This window comes from Podarcis erhardii (genome assembly GCF_964252035.2).
Source record: "Podarcis erhardii genome assembly, chromosome: 15".
NCBI classification, from domain to species: domain Eukaryota; kingdom Metazoa; phylum Chordata; class Lepidosauria; order Squamata; family Lacertidae; genus Podarcis; species Podarcis erhardii.
The window spans coordinates 42,034,412-42,049,747 of record NC_138505.1 but is presented as its reverse complement, the minus strand read 5'-3'; the positions used below and the strand labels follow the sequence as shown (position 1 = coordinate 42,049,747).

The 15,336-nt window shown below is 44.9% G+C and overlaps 1 protein-coding gene across 2 annotated transcripts in view; it reads left to right on the top strand.

Moving 5' to 3' along the window:
- Positions 1-11,441, top strand: part of DHX37 (DEAH-box helicase 37) — a 36,593-nt gene extending 25,152 nt beyond the window's left edge. For both annotated transcript variants that reach the window (XM_081841603.1, XM_081841602.1), the window contains exons 19-27: positions 1,883-2,007; positions 2,103-2,219; positions 3,506-3,678; positions 4,672-4,786; positions 5,909-6,046; positions 7,338-7,432; positions 8,148-8,221; positions 9,408-9,505; positions 10,487-11,441. In XM_081841603.1, the coding sequence (XP_081697729.1) occupies positions 1,883-2,007; positions 2,103-2,219; positions 3,506-3,678; positions 4,672-4,786; positions 5,909-6,046; positions 7,338-7,432; positions 8,148-8,221; positions 9,408-9,505; positions 10,487-10,569 (1,018 nt within the window). In that variant the 3' untranslated portion in view covers positions 10,570-11,441. The remainder of the gene's footprint in view (positions 1-1,882; positions 2,008-2,102; positions 2,220-3,505; positions 3,679-4,671; positions 4,787-5,908; positions 6,047-7,337; positions 7,433-8,147; positions 8,222-9,407; positions 9,506-10,486) is intronic.
- The last annotated feature ends 3,895 nt before the right edge of the window (positions 11,442-15,336 follow it).

Sequence of the window (15,336 nt, the reverse complement as noted above, 5' to 3'; positions counted from 1 at the left end):
TCACCCTGTGATGAATAATGGTAGCCTCCAGCTGAGCACATAAGTTGTACATAAGTTGCTTCTGTTTTTTTAGTACAAGTCACAAATTTAATAAAACAAGTATATGTGGTAGAGATTCAGCAGTGTTCTGCACTGCAATCCTATGCATGTCTACTCATAAATTTGGAAAGATGTATCAGTCTATTTCTGTTCAGTGTCAGTTCTGCATGCACCCAAGCATAGTTCTGTCCTTTTTTTGCAGCTTTTAAAAAGCATGCAGGAAAAACTTGCATTTAAATTGTACACAGGTTCCTTAAAGTGCACACTTTGTATGCATTCTTTCCGTAAAGTAATGCATTTTGTGGGCTTTGTCATTGCACTTCCCCCTAAAATATGTATTTCCGATAAAATACTGATTTTCAGATGCATTTTTTTGAACCCTAAACTACTTTTTTTGCATCGCAAAATTTGGAGAAATACTGATCTGATTGATAGCTGTGCTCCAATCCACTTATAAGTCTGGGGCAATTGAATTGGTGAGTTTGTGTCTACCAGATTTGCCCTCCATCCTTATTTGAAACCAGGCGCTTATTCCCAGGAAAGAATGTATAGGATTGCAACCTTAGAAAGTATGTGCACAGCCAGCACTCATGTAAGTTCATATACACCCTGCCCAGAGGCTTGGGATCTTCTGCTTGAGTTATGCCACACTCTTGTTATGGATGCGTGTTAACCCTTGACCTTATGCCCACAGGAAGCTCTCTCACAAAGAAATGAAGAAAGCTTGGTTTATTATATAAAACAGGAGTGGCAGAAAATATATAAAAATGCTGCTTTAGGCAGCAGAGTTACAGCCTAAACAGGTAGCAAAAGACATACATACCTTAAAGAGTAAAAGATTCCAGGACTGGATACCTTTTTATTAGTATTTAAACAACTATTATAGCAAGATGAAAACACAAGCAGGGTTTGAAATATGAGCATCAGCATTAATTATTAAGATAAATACAGTAGATTAAAATGGATGCATTGAATAGTATATGTGAAACATGCAGCATCTAAAGGTAAATATTGCAACCATGGAAGGGAGGGTGGGAAGTTCACAGATAAAGTAATATATGGTCTTTTTTGTTTAGTTTGGGATTTTTTGTGTGAAAAATCAATAAATAAGATTTACCCAAAATAAGAATAATAAAGAGTAAAAGATTCCCAAACTATTCTAAGATGCACGGGCAGGACAGTTTTGTCATAAACCCAAACTGGGGGGGGGGGGGAGTTTACTTGTCCTTAAGGCGAAGCAGACAGGTGCTGAGTCCTGGGAGCGCTGGGCAAGTTCTGTCCTGTTGGAGGCATGCGAGCTAACAAACTTTGAATTGTTTTGCCAGGCATGCCAGTGGAAAGGGCAGGGGGCTGTGGACGGAGGGATTCCTACAATTTCCATAATGCCTTTCAGAATACGTAGTAAGAAATGGTTAAAACTGGCCATTGTGTTTGTTTAACCAAGGCTGAAAGACAGAGGGCCATTTTCTGAACCTGGGCATCCCTGCTACCTGCCCTCCAATCACACAACCATTGAGGACCATTGAGGAGTATCCTGTACTTGACAAATAAATTTGTATGTGTTAACCTTTAAGTCAGATGTGTGAACTGAGGATATTCCTGAATGCTTTTCAGCAAGTGGCTGGAATCAGGCTTGATTCATGGTTACTGGAGTTCATCAGAGAGTGTCTCATGTCATATGAGAGTCCTGTCAATCTTATATTTACGCCACGATCTACTGAGATAAACCGTATCCTAAGTTCAGGTTCACACAGACCTCCTCGCAATGGGAAGTGAGTTTTCTGAAACTGCCTTTGCTGAGGGATCCTGGTGCATGCTGGCTTGTGCCTTACCTTTGCTGCAGGCCTGCCACTAGCGAGGAAGAGCAGGAGACGCTCAGGGGGAAAGGGGCGCGTGTGGTGCAGATGCAGCGGATCTGGGCTGGACAAGGGCCCTCTCAGAAACTGGGAGACCTCATGGTCATGCTAGGTACGCTCTTCTGCTCTCCCTTTATCTTTCCGTATTTTTTAATTGTGCGTTGGTTTTGGCTGAATTCCTCACACGATGCTGCCCTTCTGTTCCAGGAGCTGTGGGCGCCTGTGAGTATGCTGGGTGCACGCCTAAGTTCTGTGAGGCAAATGGCCTACGCTACAAAGCCATGGTGGAAATCAGGCGCTTGCGTGGGCAGCTGACAACTGCAGGTAAATACCCCGGGAGCCAGTTGTTGTTTTCTGCCTCTACGGAATAAGCCACATTTGTCCTTTGTCGGGGGGACGCCAAAGAATCAGCTCTGTTCTTCCTTCCTTCCTTTTTCCTTTTCTTAACATTTAATAATTTTTATTATGCTGTTTTACAATAAAAAACACACATGAAAACACAGGATTTGTCCCGTTCTTGAAAGGCCTTCCACTTATGCAGTGGAACTTCCCTTCTCCATGTCTCCTTCCTGTTTCCCCGCGTCTGCTATGGAGGGCTGGGAAAAAGCCCAGAAGAGATTCAGTGGGCACTCTGGTGTAACAGAGGCAGGGAAGGTCCATTGTGCAGATAGGAAGAGTTTGTGGGGTAGAACTTTTTTTTCTTTCTCCCTAATATAACACTGTATATATCTTAAGCATGATAAGTACAGTCGTACCTTGGATCCCGTACGCCTTGTGACTCAAACGTTTTGGCTCCCAAACGCCGCAAACACGGAAGTGAGTGTTCGGTTTGCAAACATTTTTTGGAAGTCAAACGTCTTCTGCCGCTTCCAGTTGAGTGCAGAAAGCTGTTGGGGCCTAATGTCCAGAAAAATACTTCTTGAAATGTTGCTTTCCTTTCACTCATTTTCCTTGCACCTTAAAAAGACTCACTAATTGATTGTGACACTTATTTACTCCACATGTGCCCATCCAGTTGGCAGAATAGTCACTACTGCAGGTGCCACGTAATAACTTTCCCGCATTTGTAATAATTTGATCATGTGGCAGCCCCTTCACTTTGCAACTCCCTGCCTATTGAGGCCACGCAGGTGCCTTCATTGTATTATTTTCAGCACCTGCTTAAAACATTCTTGTTTAGACAAGCCTTCCCAGATGCTTAGAAAGTTGAGGTAATTTTAATCTGTTTTAGTATTTATACTTTAGGATGTTTTAAAGTATGGTTGTGTTTTTTTATTTTTATTTTACTGTTTTATCTCTTGTAAATCTCTTTGAGTGTTTTTTAAATAATCAAGCAGTGTATACATTTTATGAAGTAAATATATTTTCCCCATGGGATATCTCCTCCCCTGAGAGCCTCCCCCAAATTTGAAAACAGGTCTTGCTTCAGTGCTGGGTTGCTGCATAAGCTGTTGTGAACTAATGTTGCTTTTCCTTCAGTTGTCCTTTGCTTTTGCCCATTTGTTATTTTTCTGAGTTTTGTACAGAGGCTGCCCCTCAGTCACAACCTAGGCCATGTTAACTTAGCCTGGCCTCCTGATTTTTTACCTGTTTCTTCCCTTTGCTTCAAGTGAATTCAGTCTGCTCGGACACCGGCTTCTTTGTCGATCCCAAAATGAAGCCCCCATCAGAAGCACAGGTGACTTTCCTGAGGCAGATAGTCTTGGCCGGCCTGGGAGACCACGTTGCCCGGAAGATCCAAGCTGAGGAGCTCCTAGATGAGAAGTGGAAAAATGGTTACAAAGTACGTGCAGCTCAGTTTATTCCCTTTGGATCATTTATGGCAAGAATTGGGAACCCTTTTTGGTCTGAGGGCCACAGGCCAGTGGTGGCCAGTGGTCAGTTCTTCTCCTGACCAAGCACCTCAGACTGTGTCTCTGTCTTGGTGGTTTTCCTCTGATGTGAAGTTCTTTTTATTATTGGTCTGCTTTTACTATTGTCTTCAACCATATCTTAGTAATTTTGGGTGGACTGCCTTTTTCATTAATCACCGGTCTCCTGGTAATTTATTTGTGAGGAGTGTTTTGTAACTGTATTTCTTTTAAAATGACTTGAAAGAGTTTAATCTCAAAGGTGCCCTGTAGGTTTTTTACATATGTTACTTACGTAATTTATGGATTTCAGAGTGCTGCCGGGGGGGGGGGGCGGGTTGAGGTGGCAGGTGATAGCAAAAGCTATCCCCCCTGCTGTTCTGTTGGGTTGGACTAGATGACCCCTGGGTTCCTCCCAGCTGTACAGTTCTGTGATTGCTGAGCTCCACACTTGTCCTTGTCAGAGGGTAGAGCACTTTGTGCCCCTTAAGGCGCCCCATAACTGTTGGTGGAGTAAGAGTCAACAGCTAATCCAGTCAGCTTTGCATGTCAAATTAGCAAGGGATTGGATTGTGTGCGCGCTCTGCCTGACCAGATCTACTTTTGTGGCTTTTTTTGCTAAAGCCCAAAGGTCTGCCCCTTTAGAACCAAGTACAAAATAGTGCTTGATTTGCCAAGAGGCGAGGGCCAAACAGCGACTCGTGCAAAGATGCAACCAGAGAAGCTGTGCTGTTGCATTGGCCACAGGCGCTTGATCTGCCAGTGTCTGGGCAGAAGAACAAAATGTCTTTTGTTCCATTAATGGACCTTGTGCCTTCCTGCTTTTGGAACCTTCCTGGTCTCTAAAGTATTGAGTTTGTTTTTATTTGTTTTGCTTTCTTCCTTCTCCACACACTGCCGTCTCTTGCTGCACCTCGCCAACCCAGACTCCTCTTCTGGACGATCCAGTCTTCATCCACCCCAATTCCGTCCTCTTCAAGCAGCTCCCTGAGTTTGTGGTGTATCAGGAGATTGTCGAAACCACAAAAATGTACATGAAAGGTGAAATCAACTCCTTTTCCCTTGCTCTCCTCTTGAGAATAATCCTAAAGAATCAACCCAAAGGCTCCTTTATCCCAGCACCCTCTTTGCCTCAGCGTCCAGCCAGATGCCTCTGCCAGAAAGCTCCCTGCTGTTAACTGCCTGGCAACTTGTTCTGGAGATAGACTGCCTCTGAAACGGAGATTTTATTTACCTATCATGGCTCAATAGTCATTGATAGGTTCCTCCTCCTCCTCCTGGAGTTGCTCTAATGCAGCTGTGGGAAGCCTCTGGCCCTCCAGATGTCACTAAACTACAGTTCCCATCATCCCTGGCCATTGGCCATGCTTCCTGGTGCCTATGGGAGTTGTAGTTCAAGCAACATCTGGAGGGCCAAAGGATTCCCATCACCTTACTTGTGTGTCACATAGCATGCCTACAGAAATGAGCAGTTTAGGGTGGGCTGTGAGAGCTTTGCAGTGGCTTAAATGCACTGACAATTATTTTTCCTTTTAAAGTTGAGATTGTATGCAGTACAACTTAGTGGCTTTTATGCAGTGTCCCTACAGACTCTTAGAGGAGCCTTAGAAGTTTTATCATAGGCTCTTCAATAAGAGAGATCAGTGGGAGCAGACAAGTGGCACACAAGAATGGACACTTGCGCTTGCCAGTAGTCCCAGCACATAGCTGTGAGAGAGTGCTCACAGGCCTGGACTCAGCACTTTACAGCTTTAGGCAACAGCCAGGGACCTTAATGGGGCCTACTGCATTTTATTATCGTGTTTCTCTAACAGCAAGGTTTTAAACTGTATTTTAAATTGTGGTAACCTGCCCTGGGACCTTAGGATATTACCTTAGGGCAGGTAATAAATGGGATAGGGGCTAAGCAATAATAATGTGGGGAGCCCTACACCAGGCGGCTGGCTCTGAGATACTGCCATTTTAAATTTCCCACAATGCCCTGGGGTGTTTGGCATTTCTCCAGGGCATTGTGGGAAACGTTAACAGCAGCTTCCTGGACCACCTACCGTTGTTGCCAGGTAAACCTGCAGCACTTAAAAAGGCAGTTCAGTAAAAGCCACTCTTGAGGTCCTCACGGCTCCCCAGAACCGTCTTTAACTGGTCACTTTTGCTCTCCTTAAGGTGTCTCAGCCATTGAACCAGAATGGATCCCGCTCCTTTTGCCTCCATACTGCCACTTCGAAAAACCTCTGGAAAGCCCTCCTCCTTTTTACTGCCCTGAAACGGGTAGGGTTCGATGCCACAGACCAAGTGTCTTCTGTAAGTTTCTCAAGAACAGCTTGGCTTTGATGGGAAGCGGATTTGTTACTAAATCCACATTAGGAGAATACTGTCATCATGGCAACCGCAATATCACAAGCTTTTGCATTCTCCAGGAGTCTTTGGGGTTGCAGCCAGTGTTAATCCTACTCAGAGGAAACCTACTGAAAATAATGGACATGGCATAACTTAGGTTCGGTATTTCAGTGTATCTACTCTTGAGTAAAACAATCCTTTCTCAGGGTAGGTTAGGGATAGCCAATGTGCTGCTCCAGCTCCCATCGGCCGCATCCAGCATTGACAGGGATTAGGGATGATGGGGGTTGGAGTCCAACAGCATCTGGAGGGCGCCAGGTCAAAAAAGGCAGGTCTAGGAAATGGCTCACATTCCCATCAGGGTTTCTTAATATGAAAGCCCCAGAGTCTACATCATGTCACAGTCTTCAGGCATAAGGGAGTGGGGAGCAGGGATAGGATAGCAGACATTCAGGGGGGACTTGTGTAAGGATCGGGTTGGGAACAAGAAGCAAAATAATACCTGAGCCCCCATCTGTGAAAACACAGAACTGGCTCGCACTCACCAGGTTTATTGCTGTTGCACAAAAAGCACCTGTGCTACAAAGGTTTTGCTAACAATATACACTTGAAATAGAAGTTCTGCTATGAGGATTCCCACTTAGGTATTTCTAGCTGCCATTCATGTCCTTCAAACCTCACCCATGTGTAGGAGGGGATGAGTGCCAGGGCTGGCCCACCCAGGAGGCAACAGCCTCAAACAGCAAGCTCCACAGGGGCAGCAGGTCCAGCCTCCAAGGAAGGCATCGCCCGCTGCAGCCGCCACAGGGGCAGCAAGAGCTGCAGTGTGCTCCTTGGAGTCCAGAGCTGCCTCTGCAGCCCCACCCCCTGCTTCCTCTAGAACAGCCTCTCAGGCGCTGCTGGTCTCCCCCCTTTCTCCTCACCTGCCTAGCATGATTCAAAGCAGGGTCCTTCCCTGCAGTGCTCTTTGATTCCCCCTTCAGCCATCAGGTAGGGTTGGTTTGATTGCTCCCCTTGTAAATCTCCACTCTGCCCTTGTTTCCTGGCAGTGGTGCAAGGGGGGCATTTTGTGGTTTTCCTTAGGTGCCAAATGTCTTAGGCTGGCCCTGCACACAAACAAGAGCCAGCTTGCAATCTGGAGACTTCACCGCCCCTCTCCTTCCCTCCTGCCTACTCAGCCTTTTGCTGAGAGAAGCAAAATGAAGAGGACGAGTGTGGATTAGTGCCTTAACAAAGTCTTGTAACCTCTCTGCAGATCGGGTAGGCTGGCAGCTTCCTGCTGTAGAAGTGGATTACCCAGAAGGCCTTGAGTGCTACAAATATTTCACCAAGTTCTTATTGGAAGGGAAGGTAAGAACATTTTTCTCCACCTAGTTCCTTGTGTTTATATATCTATGTATATTACAGTATTGTCATTGCTGTTGTTAGGATTCTTAATGTATAGATTTTGTTAGTTAAACAACTCCTTGCTTGGAGTACACCTTTAGCTGAAATGTATTCAGACTGAGACTTGGCATAAAATAAGAAAACTTATGTTTATTAAAGGAAGTGCATTCCTGATAGGAAGCAATTATATAGTCCTAGCTAGGTTTCTCCAACTAGGTTGGAGGCCATGCTTGCCTCTTTGCTCTCAGAAGACAGATCCAAGATGACCTCCCACCTCCCCAAGTGAGAGGAAGAGCAAGTGCAGGAACTTGTAAACAGGATGCAACCTAAGACTATCAGTATAAACATCAAAGAGATAATGAGAAGTCAGCATATTGATGAAGCTATAGGGGTAGTTTGGGGAGCTGGAGATCAGACCCTGCCTCTGTCTGTCTTAGCCCACACAATCCCCTCTGGGTGCTGAGTTGCACCTAAATGTCCAACGAGGATTTTGCAAGACATCCTGCGAATTATATTGAAGGGTGGGCTGTGAGTACCTGAAATGAAACAATGAATTCTAATGCCCATTTTCAACAAGCAAATTAATCAGAGCCTCAGTGTTTTACAGCTCATTGCCTTAAGGTTCCTTGAAACGCATGGTGGCTCTAAAATTGAATATAAAGCTTGTTCCTTCTTTTAGGTTGTTAAAAAACTGGCTGCTTACAGCTGCTGCTTGTTGTCCAGTCCAGTGACAATGCTGAAAACGTGGTCCAAGTAAGTTGTTGTTTTCTGTACTGCTTTATATTTTTCAGGAAAAAACCACCTCATTAACGCATTCCATAAAACAATCCAGAATAAAGCATTATTGAAGAAAGTCAAATAAAAAGTATACATTCAAAGCAACATAATTAACACAGGACTTGGTTTGCCGCAAGGGGAAAAGGAAGCCGGTGTTTCTACCACAGCGAACCAGCTGCTGTTTTTGGGTGTCAGAAAAAGTCATTTAACTGCAGCCCATGTTTTGTTAGCCCAAAAATCGAAAGTGAGCAAGGTCCCAGCTAAAGAGGACTGACAACTTAGGTTGACGGAATATGCAGAACTTACAGACTTAACACATAGAATAAGAGAGCAAGAAGAACACATATGTAAAGAAGAGTGGAAAACATTTATTGAACATATGGAAAATAGCTGTACTATTGTTTGCTTTGCTGGGCCCGTTAGCCCCCCCCCCCCCCCCCGGTGCAGGAACCCGCTGGCTTAGCAGCCCCCAGCAGGACTGATTCCTGCTCTTTGCAGTGCGACCGGGTGGAGAGCGCGAAGGCGACACAGCATCTTCTTCCCTGCCCCCTCCCAACCAGACAGGATTTTATAAACCCTAGTTAAACATTTCCCACCCCAGTCGATTTGGGGCTGGATCTGCGTAAGGAATTCCTGAAGTCAGCTCAGATGGGGGGGTGGGGAGTGAGGGGTGTACACAGCCATAGAAACTAACAAACTGCATTACCTGTTTATAGAACTCAGTATTTTTTGGTTTCTTAGAATAACTGAACAATGCTGGGTACTTTCATATAGTCTTCAATGTATTTCTTTGTCAGTTCACTATGCATTTGGACACCTCTTAAGATAATGCAATCTAATTTTGCATGATAGTTCCCAAGGTCAAGGTGCCGATTATCATCTGTTTGGCTACAGTTAGACATTATTTTGAATCAAGATAGCAGACTGGACCTTTCAGAACTGCACTGATTTAAACCGCACTGTTTTGGGGGGAAGGCAGGTTCCTCCTAGAGCAACAGGGCACATGAGGCTGAAGGTAATAAATAAAAATCCAGATTTCTTTGGGGACCATATTTTATCTGAGTTTTACTGAGAACTGAGCCATTTGAGTTCCTTCAGAATTTTGAGCGTACATTTAATCTATGTGCTGATTTTTGCCTGTCTGCTTTGGGAATCCATGCAGGCTGCAACCAAGGACAGAGTCACTGCTGCAAGCTCTTGTCTCTGAAAATGTGGATAACAGGGATGCTTTACTTGCTGCCTGGAAGAAGAACCCAAAATGTAAGCGTTTCAGATGTACGAGGAGCACACTTCACCATTCTTGTGGATCTATTTTAACTTTATTTTTGAGCCACATCAGCCTTCTACCCAAACTGTGTGTGAGTGTGTGAGTGAGATGATTTGTTGGGTTCCTCCTTGGAAGTATATTGCAACATCCTGGGCCTCTAGCCCCAGGAATGTAGACCTGTGGTCCTGCAGATGTGCTGGAACTACGTCCGCCTTCATGCCTGACCATTGGCCCATGCCGGCTAGGGCTTCTGGGAGTTGTAGGCCAACAGCAACTGGTTTCCCCTTTGCTGCTTGCAAACAAACAATCCAAAACTATTTCCTCCCAAATATTTCTGTGTCCAGTGTTAGAATTTCTAAAGCAACTTTTAAGAACGGCTCATGGAGGTAGGTCACCCACTGTACTCTGCTATGGTTTTTGGAGTCCGGGTGACGTCGCAGTAGCAATCAGTTACTTGTTGTTTTGAAGATGAGCACAGGAATTTGTTACCTGTCTGCCTGGAGCAGGTCTTCATAGTTTATATGCGACAGTAGGGATCATTGCTAGATATGCCACCATACTAGACAATGGGGGCAGAGACTTTGTGTTTGGCCCTGGCATGACCTAACTGTGACTATGCAGCCAGCAGCATTGTTATGTCTGCCGCACACCAGTTGGATTTTGCAGAGTACAGTACAATTTGCTCTGTGGCTTCAGGTTTTTTTTAATGATTTATTTATAATATTTGTTAGCCCCCACTCCTTCCATCAGAACATTCCAGATTGGTTTATAGAAGTGTGTAAAACAGAATAATCTGCACAACAACACTCGGACACCTATGAAGCATCATCTGTTAGTTGCTTCAGATGTCATGTGAAGACTTCCCTCTTTTTGCCCAGACTTCCCTTGACCCATAAAATTGCACTCTGTTTCTGAAATTCTGTTTTTTAAGTGTTCACTCTTGATGGTTGCCCCCTGCCCTTCTCTTTTTAAAGATTTGTTGTCAGAATATTGCCAGTGGATCCCGGAAGTTACACACCAACAGGTATCTAAAATCTGGCCACCCTTGCCACCATGATCTTTTATGCAAGCTCCTACCATCCACCCTGTCCTGGAACCAGCGCCGGCTGCGAAAACACAAGGAAAATCGATGTCTGTATTTGAATGGAAAGAGAGAGTTCATGCTCAAGGAGCAGGAAGCAGGATCAGTTTCCTCCTAAGGAGCACCCCACCCATGATCCATGCAGGCCCACTGCATTTTGGACTCCCACATGCAAAGGATTGGGGGTTGGATTGACTGTGAAGCTGTCATGGGTGGGTGTGTTTGTAACAGGAATTGCCAACTTATGTTGGCCCATAGGCACATTTTGGAGGCAGTGCTACCCCCTCCAGTCACTTCTTTCCACACCACCTGCTTAGCTCTTGTCAGGTTGCCTTTCCCTGTCTTTCCCTGTCCCTTCAGGAAGCTAGTGGTCGGGGATGGTGGGAATCAGATATCCAGATGTTTCTGGACTTGTAACTCCCATCATCCTTGGCTGCTGGTCATCCTGGCTGGGGTGGATGGGAGTTTAGCATCCAGTAGCTTTATACCATAAACCACCCTGTGATCTTTGGATGAAGGATGGTATAGAAATTTAATATATAGCAACAACCACCACCATCCTGGGTAGCTCATTTGGTTAGAGGGTTGGTGGTGCTGATAATGCCAAGGTTTCAGGTTTGCTCCCCATATGGGACAGAGGCATATTCCTTCATTGCAGGGGGTTGGACTAGATGATCCTCAGCGTCCTTTCCAACTTCACAATTCTATGATTCCATGACTCATTTCTGGAAAACTGCTGAGCCACCATTACTGTGCCTTATTTCTGTTGAACCCACCGTCATGGGAGCTTCGTGTGTGTATGTGTTTTTTATATATATATATATATATATATATATATATATATATATATATATATTGCCCTGTGTTTGTAAAAAATAACAATTGTGTAATAGTGATATCAATGAATTTTTCTGGAGAGAAAGTCTGGCCTCATTATTGGTTTTTCTACTCCATTGTGTTTTGCCATCTCTGGACTCTGTCTCCTCTCTCTCTTTCCTGATGCTCAGGGCATCTTCCTTCTCCAACCTGGTGCCCTCCAGGTGTGGATACAGCTCCCATCAGCCCCTGCCAGCACAGCCAATGGTTAGGGGTTAGAGGAGTAATAATCCAAAACATATGGAGGGCACCAGGTTGGAGGGCAAGGCTAGTTCAGGCTGTGAGTGCTCATATATCCAAAACGGCACCACCCCCATCCAAGAAAATAAGTTATGGGTAAGTGTGGGCAGGAGAGAACCCTGTGTGAAGGGTTGAGGGACAATCCTCAGACCATCCCAGTGAGGATTAAGCGTTCTTAGCTACAGAAAGCTAAGTGACTGAAGGATTGGAACGGAAAAGCAGGTGGGGGGGTGGTGGAATGAAATGTCTGAAATACTGAGCAGGGCTTCAGCTCCATGTTACAACATTTTCTTGTAGGTTTCCCTATTTGCTCCTCTTGTTTCTGATTCTCGAGTCTGCAAGTGCTGTTCCTTACCTGGGCCAGAACAGTACACAAGAGGTAGCTGGGGCAGCCTGGAGAAGAGGAGGCGGTTCCCCTTCCCCAAAAAACAATGTTCTTAATTACCACAAAATGCTGAGAAGTGAAAGTGGGGAAAATAGAGAAACAGCTGAGAGAGAGACACGGGGGTATTGTGGAGGAGGCTGTGGTTGGCTGGGACACTGAACAGCAGCTGTTCACACAGTTAAACAAAAATGCAGGAGTACAAGTCCTATCTTACTAAGAGGCAGTTCCTTTCAAATTAAAGGTGCAAAGTTGGGGCAGCAGTGAGGGGGGAGAAGTACTTACCTGGCTTTTATACATGCAGGTCCTGCTATCTTAACTCAATGCATTCTCGGGAAATTGTTTGTTAGGCAAATATTCATGAAATGAGTCAATGATTTCCATCAGTTCCTATGGGGAAATTTCTGATGTGTTCCTGACACTGGAGTTTTGACCCCCCAAATGATGAAACTTAGGGGAACCCTCTGAAACTTTTCAGAAGGCAAACAAGAAAGTAAAAAATGCTCTTATTTGTCTAATCTCCCACCATAACTTCTAGTGAAAGGACTGCCATGGACCAGCAAAACACAGGAAAGTAAGGCTTATTTAAGGCTGCTTCTTTCTTTACTATGCACAGGTCTGCCTGTTCAGCTGGTCTGGGCACTAGATCCTCGGCTTTGGATAAGTGAATTTTCATGTAACAAGCATTTGGCTGGCGGGACCAGCATGTAAAAATGATTCCATGCGTGCCTCCCTGGGGAGAGCATTCACAAAGGGGAGAGAGGAGGACGCTGAAAAGGCCTATTACGATGCCTTCCCCCAAAGCCTCCCCTGGACACAAGGAGGACTTGAGCCCAGGGGCCTTCTGCATGAAAAGCAGATCCTCTGCTTCTGAAGTACAACCTCTAGCAGGATGTCTCATGGTGCTTCTGCTGTTACACTTGTTTTATACATGCTGAGAGCCACTGGAACCACATTGTGGTGAAAACTATTTTATAAATAAAACACCAGAGTCAGGAGAAAAAGAAGCTGGCAAATATGTGGAAACGGGCTTTCCAGATGCTGCAGGAATACAGATCCCACCATCCCTGACCGTTTGCCATCCTGGCTGGGGCATCTCCTGAGTTAAGAAAAAGCCCAATCCCTGGTTTCAGGGAGTGCTCACAGCAAAGACAAGTCTCTTACTCATGCTTGGGGTTTTGTGAACTTTTATGGTGCAACTGTTTGAAACCATTATTTCCTATCTCCTCTTAAGTTTTCTGCTAAATATTATGGGCAACCCCAGCAAGAGAAACTAGGTAGTTACGATATAGGTAAAGGACCCCTAGACAGTCAAAGGCAACTACGGAGTATGGCGTTCATCTTGCTTTCAGGCCAAGGGAGCCGGCGTTTGTCTGCAGACAGCTTTCCAGGTCATGTGACCAGCAGGACTAAACCACTTCAGGAAACCATGGTGGAAACCAGAGCGCACGGAAACACCACTTACCTTCCCGTCACAGCAGTAACTATCTACTTGTGCTGGTGTGCTTTCGAACTCCTAGGTTGGCAGGAGCTGGGACAGAGCAATGGGCACTCGCCCTGTTGAGCTGATTCAAACCACCAACCTTGTGGTTGACAAGCTGTGGTCTAAACTGCTGAGCCACCCATGTGTCCTCTCTGTGCACCATACCTTTAAAGCACATAACTTCTCCAAAGAATCCTGGGAACTGTAGTTTCTTATGGGTGATAATAGCTCTATGAGGTTTAAACTACAGTTCCCATGATTCTTCTTGTTCTCAATTGATCAATTAATTGACCTGCACTTCACTCTGAGGTTCTAGGGCAGGTTAGAACATGAAAACATTTACTTTAAATGTATGGTGTATGTACAGTGTATATATCAATACAGTAGTTTTTTAAAAAATTAAGATTGAGACCAATAGTGTGGAGTTGTATCTGCCCAAGTAGACCTTTGTGATTTGGGTAGAATAATTTGGCCACTTTTCTGCAGCATACAAGCAATACTATGCAAAGGTTCGTTTTTCTTTTACTGTGCTCTTTAATAGTTGAGTATGCTAATGTTTAATTTCTCTGACAGCCCCCCATCCCTGAATCCTTTAGCACACCATCAACCTTGAAATGAAAATGTATGGTTCTCTGCAGGATTGGGCAATCTCCAACTGGGCTCCTGCTCCCAATAATTAAGAAATGATTAAATCAAATGGAACTCAGGCTAGCTTTGCTCTTTAGGGGGTGCCACAAGGTTCTGCCTTGTTAGGCTCTGGTAAACCACCTCATTGTGGCAGCGCGCTGGGGAAAGATGCAGGTGGCAGGCATGCTGTCAGGAGCTGGGCAGATGAGGAGGAGTGGAGACCACCTCCCCAGCCTGACCCTTCGATCGAGGAGGAAGAGGAAGATAGTATAGATTTACAAAGGGGTTTGCGGGAGGTCACAGCTCAGAGGCAGATGAGGGGAAATTTGGGAAATGATGGGAGAGGCGGAGCAGGCAGCCGGAGTAGCAGTTGGCTGACACATTGTAACTAGAAAGCATTCCAGACCCTTCATCTCCCAGAACCCGGCAAGCCTTAAAAGTAGGAGAGCAAAGAGCTCAGAGGCAGAGGGCACAGAGGAGACGATGACCAATGAGGAAGTGGGAGAGAAGGGGGTGGAGAGCCACTCGGGACAGCGCCATTATCCAAGAGGCTCTCTCTGTAAGGTCTGAAATTAAAAAAGAACTGTAAGAAACTTTTCCTTGTCTTGATACTTTTCCGGCAACCAGCCAGGAGCCGCTGACAGCATCCTGACACATGCTAGGATGTGCTCTGTGGCTTCCATGGATAAAACGTACACAAGCTGTAGAGAAATGTGTGGCAAAGCTAATAAAAATAAAAATACTTTTGATGCTGATTGGTGTATGTTTCTTTTTTTAATGACTTGTCACCCAGAGCCCTTGCAAGTCATGCATCTTGGCTTCATTATTTAAGTCTGCATGCTGCTGTTACTTCCTGCCTTAATACACTGTGGCTGTATTTTGTGCTACCTAGCGACCAACACCCATTATTTGCCAATAATAATAAAAGAATAAGAAAAGATTAAAATCTTTATAATGATGTGGGTGTTCTTAAGACCCTTTTGGGTTGCCTCAGACTGCATTTTAATTTCCCTGGTTTAGGGGATGGCATATTTGCAGCATTGCCAAAAGAAAAAACAAAATAACATGAGAGATAGTACTGATAGAAATTGAATCCACTGCGTGCAAAGAAAGGCAAAAGACCTATTCTATTTCA